Source organism: Pelophylax lessonae (genome assembly GCF_965119305.1).
Source record: "Pelophylax lessonae genome assembly, chromosome: 4".
NCBI classification, from domain to species: Eukaryota; Metazoa; Chordata; class Amphibia; order Anura; family Ranidae; genus Pelophylax; species Pelophylax lessonae.
In genome coordinates this window covers 354,300,554-354,315,576 of record NC_138771.1, presented here as the reverse complement: position 1 = coordinate 354,315,576, position 15,023 = coordinate 354,300,554, and the positions used below count along the sequence as shown (strand labels likewise).

The window sequence follows — 15,023 nt, the reverse complement described above, 5'->3', positions numbered from 1 at the left end:
CAAAATTCTTGCTGCTTCTGGGCTCATTAATTTCAGAAGAAGACAGTAGCCCCCCCCCCCCCACTCTGCATCCTGAAGTAATTTACCATTGTTGTTATTGGCAGGGAGAAACAGGCTATTCATTGGACTGTAATTGGGTGGCTCTGCAGATTTTTATAACCACTTTTATATAGCCTATAAGTATTTACTTTAAAAAATGCAATAGCAGCTTTACACACTGCCTACTTTTTTAGTTTGGATAGGTTTGTGAAGGGATTAGAACATCTGTCAGTTTTTATTGCGGTCTGTCCTCCCATTAGGGAGATTCACCCCCTATATTTCTCCAAAAGAAAAAAAGAAAATCCCAAATTTTGGGTTGTCACCAGAACAGAAATAGAAGGAAACGGGAGTTCTGGTGAATTTCTGTTTTGGCTACGGGACAGGTAATGAAGAGAATTTTTCCCATTGAGACTCAGATAGGTAAAAAACCCCCACTGCTTACCAAACTTCTGGGTAGGGGAACGTGCGCCCTGAGTACTTAACATGCAGTTGTTCAGAAGGGACAGTCCAGGCTGCCCTACTCTGAATCACTTGCATGAGGGGGGAACAGAGGTGTGGAATACCATCTAGTGATCTAGATCAGCCTTTTTCAACCAGATTTTCTTCAGGGGTGCCTTGGAAAAATACCAAAGAATTTGCTCAAAAATTGTTTACAAGCCAGCAAATGGATAAAGCCTGCCTTTTAGTTACATAAAGCCACAAGTTTTCCTTGTGCACTATTACCATCTTCCAGCCATCGGTGTCCTAACAACCAGTGATGTCATTGGCTGATGAGAAGAATGTTGGGCACCTATGCAGCATCCTTGTTTGCCCCTCTTCATCAGCACTGGGGTCATATTTGCTGAGTGACGGAGAGAAACTGAGGGAGAAGAGAAACAATACTAGTCAGTACCAGTGTGCAAAAGTTTAAATTGCCTCTAATGTTGGGTGACCTACATGTGTGGATGTTGCTGTGATAGATAAAGCTATTAGTTTAGTTCTTTACATTTTAGAATGGGGTGCCCCAAGATTGTGCATGATTTTAAAGGGTGCCTTGACTGAAAAAAGGTTGAAAAACACTGATCTAGACGCATGAGACTCAAGATGGCTCCATGGCACCCTGTAAGGGGATTGAGCCACCCATGAAAAAAGGGACATGAGAAGAAGGCTTTTTTAGAGAATGATACAAAGCAACCACAGGCCTAAGATGGAAACCACACAGCAAAGATAAGTGCTGATGTGTGCCTCACTAGATGGTTTTTACTTCTATGGGTGTAATAAGTAGGAGTACATTTTTATAAAAGAATACCTAGGTATTTGAAATGCCAAAAAAAAAAAAAAAAAAAAAACAATGGTTTTCTACTTCATTCACTGCACTGTGCACACCCTTTGGAGTCTTTATACTTCTTTTTGGATGTCTACACAGGTCACCAATAGCTGATCAGTTTTTTTGCAGCGTCACCCCATGCAACAGAACTGATGTCTCCTTAGGACCAATAGTGTCTGTGGATGCACCTTGCTCATATTATTTAAAGTGGTTGTAAACCTCAGACATGAAACATGAACAAAACACCTCTTTCAATAGTGTGTGCTTGTTTCAATTTTGGGTAAGTTCTGTATTTTGCTTTGTTCCTCTATCCACATGAATCACTTCTGACAAGTTTTCCTGACACCAAGAGAAACAATAGTGACAAGGGAGGGACCTCCAGCTACTTGACAGCCTCAGCTCTGCTCCTGTGTGCTGTGTGAAGGGGGTATGTTTCTTCCCTCCAATCAGCTCTCAAAGCTCTCCTCGCTGAGCTCTGCAGAGTGTAACTTCAGCTCTCCACCCCCTTTTAATAAAAAAAATAAATAAATAATTACATTTTTAAACTCAAAGCGTATACATTCAGCACTTTGAAAGAATGTAGAGAAAAGAAGACTGCAGATAGACCGCTACAACTTATGTAGGAGGATTGGTTTTAGCACTGCATCACCTGAGGCCAGTCACTTCACTGGGTATTTCTAAGCATTTACAACCAATTTAATTGAAAGAAAGATGTACCAAAAAAAAATCTGATTAAACATTTTAGACATTGGAGGAATATATGCAACAACATATTAAGTCTCCATTCACACTACCGCGACTTGTCAGCCTGACAAGTCGCGCGACCTCGCGGTCCATGCAGTGCTACAGGACCCGTTCTAATAGGAGCGACGCAAGTCGCTCCGACTTAGATAAAGGGTCCTGTAGTACTTCGGGGCGACCTCGGAGCGACTTGCATAGACATTCATTATATGAAGTTCGTGCAAGTCGCGCCAAAGTCGCGGTGCACGCAACTTGTGAAGTCGCCCCCGAAGTTGTGTCGCTTCAGTGTGCATGCGGTCTTAGTGTAAATGTTTTGGATAAGATACATTTTAAATAACATATGCATCTTAGTCAAATTAACTTGATAACATTTAACCATTGCTGGAAAATCCTGGATGGAAAAAAAGTGTCAGAAGATTATTGGATGCGGTGAATCGTTGGGATGCCTCCAATGCAATGCAACTGGTACCATGTGTTTACCATTCTCCTCTGCTGTTTAATTTCATTTTCTAAGGACTACATATCCCATGATACCATATTGCCTGCACATAGTGATTCTTGTACTGCCTCTGCCTCCTGAATGTCCTCCTTTTAGCACCTTTGTAGTAAAGGCAGGTCCTGTGACATGTGTGACACAGCAGTACCTGATAACAGCGCATAGTGAATACGTGTCACAAAATTCAAGGAAGTAAATGTGTGGGGATCTTTACAAAGCAAGTTGACAAACTTCAAGATCATTCAGGTAAATGGAAGTAGGTTAGAAATAATTGAAATACAATTTTGGAATATATGATTTTACATTTTAACCATAGATATGCTTTAAGCTGGTCATGCATGCCTTGAATTTTTGCTCCGTAGGTGACTCTGTGACACCTAGAATAACAAAAGTTGATTTCTCTATTGTCCTTTGCCAAAAGAGGCAGGTGGCAAGTTGTCAGCTGAACAGTACCTACATCCAATCGGATGCAGGCACTGTTCAGGTATGCTGAAAGCTGGGGGTGCCGGCTTTTAGAATACGATGGCCACATTGGGAGATAAGATGGAGGAAGCTGTTAAAATTCTTTTTTTCAGTCTGCAGGCTGAACAAGAGAAATCTATACCTGTATGGCCAGCTTTAATCTTTATAACTGAAAATGTTTCTGTGCATATACCCCAAAGATAACCACATGCTTAGTACATTGGTTAGATCCTCTGACTGATGTGGTCTTAAAATACACTATTTTCACATGCCAAGCATGCATATTTATGACCTGTGTAAACACCCCTACCATGGCAATGGAGCTGTGATCTGCCTGTAAAATCAATCCAGGGCAGTGATGGCAAACCTTGGCACCCCAGATGTTTTGGAACTACATTTCCCATGGTGCTCAAGTACACTGAAGAGTGCATGAGCATCATGGGAATGTAGTTCCAAAACATCTGGGGTGCCAAGGTTCGCCATCACTGATCTAGGGCAATAGCTTTTACCTTCAAAATCAGTCAGATCATGCGTGTCTACTTATGTTTGTAGCAGTCCATAGGTATATGGCGGTTTCCTAATCTGACCGTTATCCTCCAACTACCATTCCAGTCCCCAGATATATTAATTTTTTTGTTTTGATCACATTTTGGTGTCTGCTGTTTGTTGCACACTTGACTGCTGTCAGATCCTATGACTGCATACAAATCAGTGCAGTTACCCACATATGGAGCTCATTTATTGTGTCCGCGAAAACTTGCATTGCCTGCAAAAACATTTTAAAATGTATCTTTTTCATTTTCAACCCACACTGGCGTGAAAAATGATATTTATAATGTGGATGCTATGGGAAGCGCAGGCTTTGGAAAAATGTAAGGTGGGCATTTCTCATTATGTAAATTAGACCCATGTTTGGACACTGAGTGTATTAATTTGATTTGCACATTCTTGTTCTTCGTGTTTCTGCAGATAAAATGAAACTCATCATCCTGGATGATTATGACCAGGCCAGTGAATGGGCGGCAAAATACATTCGAAATCGCATCATTCATTTTAATCCAAGTGCTGAGAAATACTTTACACTGGGTCTACCTACAGGTACGATGCGTTCTCACCACATGCCGATCACTTAGAATATATAATCTTTCCTCTTCTTTTTCATTTACAGAGATGTAGAAATCCATGTTAAACAGAAAATCACAAGGAGTGGAAAAAGAAATCTAAAAAACTGTTTTAAAGGTGATGTTTTAAGTGTGGCAATTTTTACATAGCTACATTGACCAGCTTGGACCAATGGAAGTATGTATGTGCCAAACCTGTGGGATCACAGTGGATTTTAGAAATCGCTGTAGTAGACAGTGGTCTCCACTTGTTCCCGGGTCCTGCATGGAGTGGCTTCCCTGCTGCATTGTAAACACAGAAAATCACTTGCTCGGCACGGGCACCATTCAGAGAACACTCTGCGATTTCTCAGTAACAGTGACGTCATGATCTTCACCTCGTCTAATCAGAAAATACTGCATTTATTGCGAAAATTCAAAGTGTTGTTTGAATGGCGCCATGCTGAACCAGCGATCCAACCCCCCGTTCAGTAACCAGCAGGGCAGCTGCTCAGCTTGGAGCAAGTGATAACCTAGTAGCAGTGTAAGTTCATGATGTAAATGGGCAATACTTATTCCATATGGGTACTAATGTGGGCAGAAGTGCTATCGTCGTGAGTACTGCTTTTTGCTCATTAGCAGGGAACTCCACTGTACAGCCTGTGATTGCATCTCAGATTGTGCCTTTACATGTGCAATGTAACACCTTTCTGAGAACTCTGGATCATGCTGCCAATCTTAGCCCCCCAAAAATTGCCATTCATTAGTGGTTGGTTCTTGTGTGGATGCAAAAAATAATTTATTGTTCCTAACTTGGTTTAGTATATTGTAAAAACATTAAAATATACATATACGCGATTACATAATTAATACTGATCAAGGTAAAAATTTGTGGCAGCCTTCATCACCATGATGTTGAGGCCCTAGGGTCAGACCAGTACCAGCCATAACTTGGTGTTCTGTTTCAACAAAGGTCATGTGATGACATGAGAAATGGTATTTACCCATAGGTATATAGAAAGGATACTTCTTTACTTATTAAAGGGTTAGTTTATCTTTTTAGAAAAAAAAGAAAAGGTGAACTAATACCCTACACTTTCCCCACTTCTCCAAAGTCCTCACTGCACTTAACTCTGTGGGTGATAGTCTCACTGTTCATGCAGCCTAGTGAGAGGTCCTGAGTTTTGAACACTACACTGTTCTTTTCCTAGGGGAGCTGGGACGGATCAGATTGGTCCCGGCTGATGTGACTGCGCTGACCAGGGCTGATGTGACCATGTTGACTAATCAGAACTGCTCTGACCTGTCCTGGCTTCCCTAGGCAAAGAAGAGGAAGAACAACTCAGTTTTCAAACCACATGAGGCTGCATTAACATGAAACTGTATCACCCAGAGAGGTACAGTGCATTCAGAAAGTATTCACAGTGCTTCACATTTTCCATATTTTATGTTACAGCCTTTTTCCAAAATGGATTAAATTAATTATTTTCTTCAAAATTCTACAAACCATACCCCATAATGACAACATGAAAGCAGTTTGTTTGAAATTTTTGGAAATTTATAAAAAATTAAAAAAAACACATGTACATAAGTATTCACAACCTTTGATCAATACCTGGTTGAAGCACCAATTACAGCATCAAGTCTTTTTGAGTGTAATGCTACAAGCTTGGCATACCTATTTTGGGCAGTTTCTCCAATTCTTCTTTGCATGACCTCCTAAGCTCCATCAGAATGGATGGGACGCGTCGGTGCACAGCCATTTTCAGATCTCTCCAGAGATGTTCAGTCGGGTTCATTTATTTAGGCTATGGCTGGGCCACTCAAGGACATTTACAGAGTTGTCCTGTAGCCACTCCTTTAGCTTGGCTGTGTGCTTAGGGTCTTTGTCCTGTTCGAAGATGAACCTTCACCCTAGTCTGAGGTCCAGAGTGCTCTGGAGCAGGTTTTCATCAAGGGTGTCTCTGTACATTGCTACAGTCATCTTCCTCTCAATCCTGACTAGTCTCCCAGTTCCTACTACTGAAAAACATCCCCACAGCACAATGCTGCCACCACCATGCTTCACTGTAGGGATGGTATTGGCCAGATGATGAGCAGTGTCTGGTTTCCTCCAAACATGACGCCTGCTATTTAGGCCAAGGAGTTCAAACTTTGTTTCATCAGGCCAGAGCATTTTTGTTTCTCATGGTCTGAGAGTCCTTCAGGTGCCTTATGGCCATCTCCAGGCGGTTATGTGCCTTTTACTGAGGAGTGGCTTTCATCTGGCCACTGTACCATACAGGCCTTATTGGTGGAGTGCTGCAGAAATTGTGGTTCTCCTCTCTCGCTGGAGCTCGGTCAGAGTAACTATCAGGTTCTTGGGCCCCCTTTCTGGCTAAGGCCCCTCTCCCCCCGACCACTCAGTTTGGCTGGGCGGCCAAGCATCTTGGTGGTTCCAAACTACCTCCATTTACAGATGATGTAGGCCACTGTGCTCATTGGAACCTTCAATGTTGCAGAAATATTTCTGTACCCTTCCCCAGATCTATGTCTCGATACAATCCTGTCAATTCCTTGGATTTCATGGCTTGGTTTGTGCTTTGACATGCGCTGATAACTGTGGGACCTCATATAGACAGGTGTGTGCCTTTCCAAATCATGTTCAATCAACTGAATTTACCACAGGTGGACTCTTAAGTTGTAGAAATATCTCAAGGATGATCAGTGGAAACAGGATGCACCTGAGCTCAATTTTGAATGTCATGGGAAAGGCTGTGTATACTGAAGTACCTGTGATTTTTTTTTTTTAAACAAATTTGCAAAGACTTCAAACAAACTTCTTTCACATTGTCATTATGGGGTATTGTTTGTAGAATTTTGAGAAAAATAGTGACCTTAATCCATTTTGAAATAAGGCTGTAACATAACAAAATGTGGAAATTTGAAGCGCTGAAAATACTTCCCGGATGCACTGTAAGTGCAGTAGGGACTGGGAGTGGGGAGGGTGTAGGGTGTTCACCTTCAAGTTTTTTTCTGAAAAACTGAACTTGCACATTTAATTAAATTTCTCCTTTTGGACCAGCTGAATTTGGATCTATCTATGGCTGTTCCCATTCATGAGAAGTTGATCTTTCCATAGACTTCTCATGAACAAGCTTGTTGGAAAATTGTACTTGATCAGTGCTGCAGTGCTGATCAGGGTCTTCTGATGGTGGAGTAATCCAGTTGTCAGAATACAGTGACACAACAGAGAGGACTCCCCTGGCTGAACAAAAAAGCTGAACCATGTTTTGCCAGCCTAAGGCCCCTTTCACACTTGTGCGACTTGTCCTATGACTTGGGACTGCAAAGTTGCATGACAAAATGTATCCCATGATTTCCAATTAGTACCATTCATATCTGTACTACTTTGGTCCAACTTTGATGTGACTTGAGGTCCATAGGCCTCAAAGTTACACAGGCATTACTTCAAGTCGTGTAACTTTTAGGCCCCTTTCACACATGCTTTCCGTTTGTTCGTTTTTTCATCCATCCGTTGACGGATGAAAAACAGACATCAATGTATCTCTATGTAAAAACGGATGACAATGTATCTCTATGTAAAAACTGATGACAACGGATGATCATCCGCTTCTGTCAATGACCGTTTTCTCAGATCGCCTTTCAGGACAGCACCTGGAGAGAGCGCAGCTCCACCCAATCCACAGGAAACACTGCAAATAAAAACTCCTCCTCTTCCACCATGCCTCAGTCATTTGTGTTTCCTCCGCCATGGTGGAAGCATTGCAGGAGCTATGTGGAAAGGGCTGCACTCTCTCCAGGGGGAGAGAAGGATTTGTTGCCCAGTTTTTTTTTTTTTGTTTGCTGTTTCAGCATGGAGACCATCCCAGCTCCCCTCCCTGGAGTGTCAAAGGGGGTATGCTCCGGAGCCTCTCACCTCGTTCGCTCAGGGGAGCTGAAACCCATCGGAGGATCCGGTCCGGGCGTCAGAGGTCCGCGCTTTGGCCGGTCGGCGGGCGGGGAGCCGCTTTTGGCATTTGAATCTCCCGCACTTTCGGACTCTGATCCCGGGGACGCGCGGCGTCACTTCCGGTGGACGGGACTTCCGGTGGGGGCGTGGCGGCGTTTGCTCCAACCGCAATACACGCAGGGGTCAGAGGCAGGTCACGAGGTCGGCGCTTCCGCTTCCGGTCCACAGAGGAGGACGCGGGAAGCGGTATTTAAATGGAGAGATCTGCCAGCAAGCTGCGCTTTTCAACAACATGGAGGAAAAGTCTGCAGCGACGGTGGAAGCAGGCACCGCCAGCGCCGGCCAAGCTCAGGTAGGAGAGGTGCAGTGGTGCCTCTTTTTTCTTTACTGTGTGAGCTTTTATTGGGGGGTTTCTTCCTTCCTCCTTTGGAGCCTGCCCTGTAGACTGAGTAACTGTTCCCAGTCTAACAGGATACATATGCATAAGGGAGTCTCTTTCTTCTGATCCTTTTTTGGTGTGGGTCACGATTTTCTCCCTTGCAAGAAATCACTAGGTGGTGGTTTTCTTTTATTAGTGGTTATTGGGCTTTCATGGTGGCTTTTTCTTTACTAGGTTAAAGCCACAGTGAAGACAAGAGCCCCAGCATCAAGGAAATGCCCTTCATGCAAGAATCCACTCAGAGATTCCTGGGTGAAGCCACTTTGTAAAGCATGTATTGCTGACCTTGTGAAGGAAGAGTCTAGTCAGCAGAATAATGAATTCATATCTTCATTTAAAGAACTCACAGACACCCTGTCCTCAGTTCGTTCCCTGTTATCCAGGACGCCACAAGTTCTTTCAGATTCCCAACAAACTGGTGGTACATCTTCCCAGCCGTCTACTTCTAAGTCTGCAGTGTCAAGCGATTCAGAAGATGAGGGGGAGAGTGCTCTCTGTTCCATCAGGGATTCAGAGGAGGAAGAGAAGGAAGAGGTGGCTAGTTCTTCCAGATACAAATTATCCTTGGAAGAGGTTGATGAGTTGCTGAAAGCGATTTACACCACGTTGGAAATCGCAGAAGAAAAGGTGCAAGTTTCACTTCATGACAGAATGTACCAGGGCCTTGAACAGACAAAGCGCAGGGTTTTTCCTGTTCTTAAAGTCCTTATGGAATCTATTGAAAAAGAGTGGAAGGACCCAGAGAGGGCCCCTTTTTTCTCTAAATCCCTAAGAAGGAGATTTCCATTTGAAGAGGATACGGCGCACCTAGGGGAACAAAAAGCCCAGAGTGGATGCTGCTTTTTCTCAGGTGTCTCGCCGCACGGATTTGGCGTTCGAAGACATGGGTGTTCTGAAAGACGCCATGGATAAAAGGGCAGATTCTCTCCTTAAAAAGGCTTGGGACTCCTCTACGTCCAGCCTTAAGCCGGCCATGGCCTCCACGGTGGTAGCCAGAAATCTTGAGTGCTGGCTCGAACAACTTAAAGGGCATGTGAAGGCTGGAACAGCAAGGAAAGATCTCCTGGATTCATTTCCGCTGCTCCTAAAGGCAGTAAAATATATGGCCGATGCTTCTGCTGAATCCATTAAAATGTCTGCCAGGTCAGCAGCCCTCGTCAACTCTGCCAGGAGGGCGGTCTGGTTGAAAACCTGGACAGGTGATTCAGCTTCTAAGGTGAAACTCTGTGGTTTACCTTTTGCCGGTGACTTGCTTTTCGGGCCTGAATTGGAAGCAATTCTTGACAGAACGGCGGATAAGAAGAAGGCCTTTCCGTCAAAAAAGAAATCGCCTCCTAAGAAGAGATTTCGTTCTGTTCAACAAACCAACAGAGGTCGTGAACAAGATCAGAGATCAAGATGGACCTCCCATAAAGGCAAAGGGAAAGGTGGAGTCCTCTTTAGACCACCTGACCAGGCCAATAAAAGCAAGTGACAACAGTCTTCCAGTGGGAGGAAGGCTGTTATGGTTCCTCCCATGTTGGGAAGAGGTATCCGCAAGCCCCTTTGTAAAGAATATAGTGGCTCAAGGATACAAGCTGGAGTTTTCGGAGACACCTCCAAGCAGATTCCATGTTACTCCCCTTCCAAGGGAGCCGGAAGAGGCTTCCTCAATGATGTCTCTTTTACAAGAGCTGATTCAACAGGAAGTGATTATCCAAGTCCCCGAGGGGCAACAAGGCCGTGGGTTTTATTCTCAGATCTTTCTAGTGAAAAAACCCTCAGGCAAGTACCGAATGATCCTAAATTTGAAAATCCTAAACAGATCAATTCGGTACAAGCACTTCAGGATGGACACCATTTATTCAGTGACCAAACTGTTGTCCCCAAACTGTTTCATGGCATCCTTGGATCTGAGGGACGCTTACCTGCACATCCCAATAAATCAGGAGTGCCAGAAATTCCTAAGGCTGGCGGTCAATCTCGGGGAATCGGTCTGGCATCTGCAGTTCAGGGCCCTCCCCTTTGGCCTCTCATCTTCTCCAAGGGTGTTTACCAAGGTAATGGCGGATGCCCTAGAGCCATTAAGGCTGAGGGGTATTTCAATTGTCCCTTACCTGGACGATCTGCTAATTTTTGCAGAGTCCAAGAGCCAGGCGTTGGTACACCTTCAGGAGACTCAGGACCACCTAGAGAGTCTGGGGTGGCTCATGAATTTGGAGAAGTCCAGCTTGATTCCATCTCAGCAGATAAAATTTCTGGGATACAGAATAGATTCGGTCCTCCAGAAAGTGTTTCTACCTCAAGAAAAGATCGAGAAGACTCAGAACGCAGTTGCTCGATTACAAACCAATCATCAGGTTACTGTCAGGTCGGCCATGGCAGCTTTGGGCTTGCTCACAGCCGCTATCCCTGCAGTACAGTGGGCAAGACTGCATTCCCGTCTTCTCCAGAGAGACATTCTGCAGAGTTGGTCATACCCGGAACATCTGGAGAAATCCATCAGAATCTCCACGAAAGCAAAGAGATCTCTGTGGTGGTGGAGGGATTCCAGAAATCTGGAAGAAGGTCTGCAATGGACTTTCCAGACGAACAAACGTCTGACGACGGATGCCAGTTCGTGGGGTTGGGGAGCCCACCTGGAGGGCCGGACGATGCAAGGGACATGGTCCAAAGCAGAGTCCAGGAAATCATCCAACTGGCGGGAGTTGAAAGCCATCCTTTTGGGTCTTTGGTCCTTTCAACAGACAGTCAAGGGCCATCATGTGCAAGTTCTGTCGGACAACATGACAGCAGTGGCCTATGTGTCAAAGCAAGGAGGCACAAGAAGCAGACAGCTATCAGATCTAGCAATACAGCTACTCTCCTGGGCGGAGAAAAATCTAGCCTCTCTGACAGCGGTGCATCTGAAGGGGTCACAAAACCTTCTAGCAGATCTGCTGAGCAGGAAAAAGGTGTTGGAATCAGAATGGAGTCTGAATCAAGAAGTATTCATGCAGATCGTGGAAGTCTGGGGTCTTCCCCAAATAGATTTGTTCGCTTGTCAACAGAAAACCAAAGTCCAAAGATTCTTTTCCCTACACAGGGAGGATCAGGACTGGGGCTTGGATGCTCTAGCCCATCCATGGGACTTCCGTTTGTCTTACGCGTTCCCTCCATTCCAACTGATTCCGTTGGTTCTCAAAAAGTTCAGGGAAGAAAAGACCAACTTGATTCTGATTACACCTTACTGGCCAAAGAGACCTTGGTTCGCCCTCCTGCTGAATCTTGCCTCAGAACCTCCCTGGAAACTTCCGTACAGGAGAGATCTTTTGACACAGGGGAACCTAGTGTACCCAGAACTGGACCGCTTACAACTGACAGCGTGGTTACTGAAGAAGACATCTTGAGAGCCAGAGGCCTGTCAGAAAAAGTTATCTCAACCCTTCTCTCCAGCAGGAAGAAGGTGACTAGGGATATTTACTTGAAAGTCTGGAGAAAATACAACTTTTTGGTGTTCCAGCAAAAATTTTGAATTAAAAAATTTAATTTCAGTGCTTGAGTTCCTCCATGAGGGAATGGAGAAAGGACTAGCAGCAAGTACTTTAAAGACGCAAGTAGCGTCACTTTCAGTTTTTTTCGAAAAGACTTTGTCCCAAGAGACTCTAATCATTCGTTTTTTCAAGGCATTAGCCCGCAATAGGCCAATAGCCCTTAAAGTATTTCCCAAATGGGATTTGACCATTGTGTTACAAGGTCTAACTAAGTTTCCTTTTGAACCTTTAAAAGAGGCTTCCCTGAAGAATTTAGTTTTGAAAACTATCTTTTTGATAGCAATTACCTCGGCCAGGAGGATCAGTGAGATCCAGGCCCTCTCAATTTCAGACCCTTTTTTGACAATTTTTGCAGATCGAGTAGTCCTAAGAACGGACCCAGCCTTTCTTCCAAAGATTGCTTCATCTTTTCATAGATCACAAGAAATTGTCTTACCAACTTTCTCCTCAACTCCTAGTAATACTCGGGAAGAATCCTTTCATACCTTGGATGTGAGGAGATGCTTACTTCAGTTCCTCCTGGTAACTAAGGAATTTAGAAAGACAAATGCATTATTTGTCATCTTCTCAGGGTCCCGTATAGGAGAAAAAGCATCAAAGAGCACTTTAGGCAAATGGCTCAGATGGGCAATTGAACAGGCTTATGTAGCTCAAGGAGAAGAACCTCCAGAAGGCATCTTGGCGCATTCTACAAGGTCTGTGGCAACCTCATGGGCTGAAAGGGCCGGTGCTTCGCCTGATCAAATCTGCAAGGCAGCTACCTGGTCCAGCTATTCAACCTTTATTAGACATTACAGGTTGGACTTGTTGTCAGCTCAGGATCAAGCCTTCGGCAGAAAAGTTCTGCAGGCAGTGGTCCCACCCTAAGTGTAAGTTATTCGCTTATCCTCTCCAGGTGCTGTCCTGAAAGGCGATCTGAGAAAACCTTAGTTACTTACCGGTGACGGTATTTCTAAGAGCCTTTCAGGACAGCAGCAGCTACCCCCCCCCCCCCTTGGTTTTGTTTATAATATAATTTGTAAATGTTTAACCTGTGGTAGTTTGTTTTCCAGCATGTCGGAGGCTACTCTATGACTGAGGCATGGTGGAAGAGGAGGAGTTTTTATTTGCAGTGTTTCCTGTGGATTGGGTGGAGCTGCGCTCTCTCCAGGTGCTGTCCTGAAAGGCTCTTAGAAATACCGTCACCGGTAAGTAACTAAGGTTTTTTTGAACGGATGAATGCCCTATTTTTCATCCGTCAAAAAAACGGATCGGATGACAAACGGATGACAACTGACGAAAAACGGATGAAAAATGGATGAAAAACGGATGGAAAACTGATACATTTGACATGGCTGAACTGAACGGACCGTATGTGTGAAAGGGGCCTTAGGTTGTACAAGTGTAAAAAGGGGCCTAAGCTTACATTCTAATAGAGAAACACTGACCATTCCTATTCCTGTAGCACCCTCCTTAGGTAGGTGCTAGAGAGAGTATAGATTTGAATCCTGTCTGCTTACCAGAGGGATTGCAGGTAAACCTATATTTGTTCTCTGCCTACCAGAGAGCAGGATCTGCTAGTGAGGTCTGCTCATTGTGCTCAGGTGCAACTCAGTCTGTCTGCGTCTGAGTGTTTCACACTGGTCCAATAGGGAGGCATTTTGGACAGCTGGAGGAAACCTGACAAATGAGTGCACTGGCATTTGGTACAGTCCTGGTGATTGACAGAGGAGAGTGCCTTGGTGCATGCTGGGATACTGTATAAATGCCAAGAGCACATGTGCTCGGGGTCTTTCCGCTAGATAGCGGAGTCCCCGAGGGAGGGGGTGGCTGCCGCCTCCACTGTAGAGGTGCCATACGGCCTCAGGTAGCCAACCTGAGAGATTTAGAGAGGAACTGAACCCGGAGGTCCTGTGAAGCTGACTGAGAGGGGAGACACTGAAGGATCTGATTCTGCATACAGTGAGTACAGATCTGTGTCATTGGACCTGGCCTGAGAGGGGCAATCCCTGCAGCTAGAAGAGTCAATGGATGGGTGTCAGTAAAGGGGATGCTAGTGAGTGCCCTGTAGATTCACCAAGTCTGTTGCTGGAGAGCAAAGAGCAAGGAGACCTTACCCTTTCCATACATGTGGCGGTATGGTTTAAGCAGTGAGACTGCTTCCACTAGCAACCTGGTGAGTCCAAGTGAGAGTTGTCCTTATCCAATTTACATAGTTCCAGTTTGAGTATCCCGCTATTCCCTTCTCCCATCCCAAGTTTCACAATAAATACTAAAAACCAACACCCCTGGACTGTTTATTGAGCAATGAGCCATTGGGAGTAAGGCTGAATGTGTGAACTGTACCCTCAGTGACTGCTGGTTATAAGAGGAGGCCCAACAAGTCATCCTACAGCAAGCCCTACGGGTACAGTGCTACATTACTACTGAGATATAATTTACTCTTGCTTTGTAACTTTAAAAAAAAAAAAACTAAACTAAAAACCATAAAATTGTTAATCTTGTTCTGTTCCTTCGTTCTATATTGTGGAATCAAACTGATTTTACAATCCTGAGATGCACTCCCCATTGGAAAGAAAACTGAACCTGGTGCCTGTTTTGTTCATTCTTGCATTAAAGACAAAGTGCAGTTTAGAACACGCTGGCTTTTTAACTTATTCAGGCATATGCAGCTTTTCTGTGGATATGACCTTTGACGTTTTTCCCTTTTTCCCTTTCTTTTCCTGCTTTGACAGCTGTCCTCCTAGCCCCTACTGGTTCAGATTTCCTGTTTCCATCACCCTATATTTCCGATGTGCAGTTATCTGTACTCTGTGTACAGGGTTATATCAAACTAGGAAGCTCAGCCTTTTTTTACATGTGTATTGTTAGTATATGATTCTAAAAGCTTGTTCACAATTAGCAGCCTGAGATCATCTCGGTTCTTTCATTTTATATGGCAGCCTAAAGTTGGCCATAGATGGATCAAATCTTGGCTGGCTCAGCAGGGACTGCCCA

General features: G+C 44.4%; 1 protein-coding gene across 1 annotated transcript in view; it reads left to right on the top strand.

Moving 5' to 3' along the window:
• The window catches only part of GNPDA1 (glucosamine-6-phosphate deaminase 1), a 42,601-nt gene that overhangs the window by 2,476 nt on the left and 25,102 nt on the right, over positions 1–15,023 (top strand). The window contains exon 2 of the mRNA XM_082252697.1: positions 4,014–4,142. Coding sequence (XP_082108823.1) covers positions 4,019–4,142 — 124 coding nt within the window. The 5' untranslated portion in view covers positions 4,014–4,018. The remainder of the gene's footprint in view (positions 1–4,013; positions 4,143–15,023) is intronic.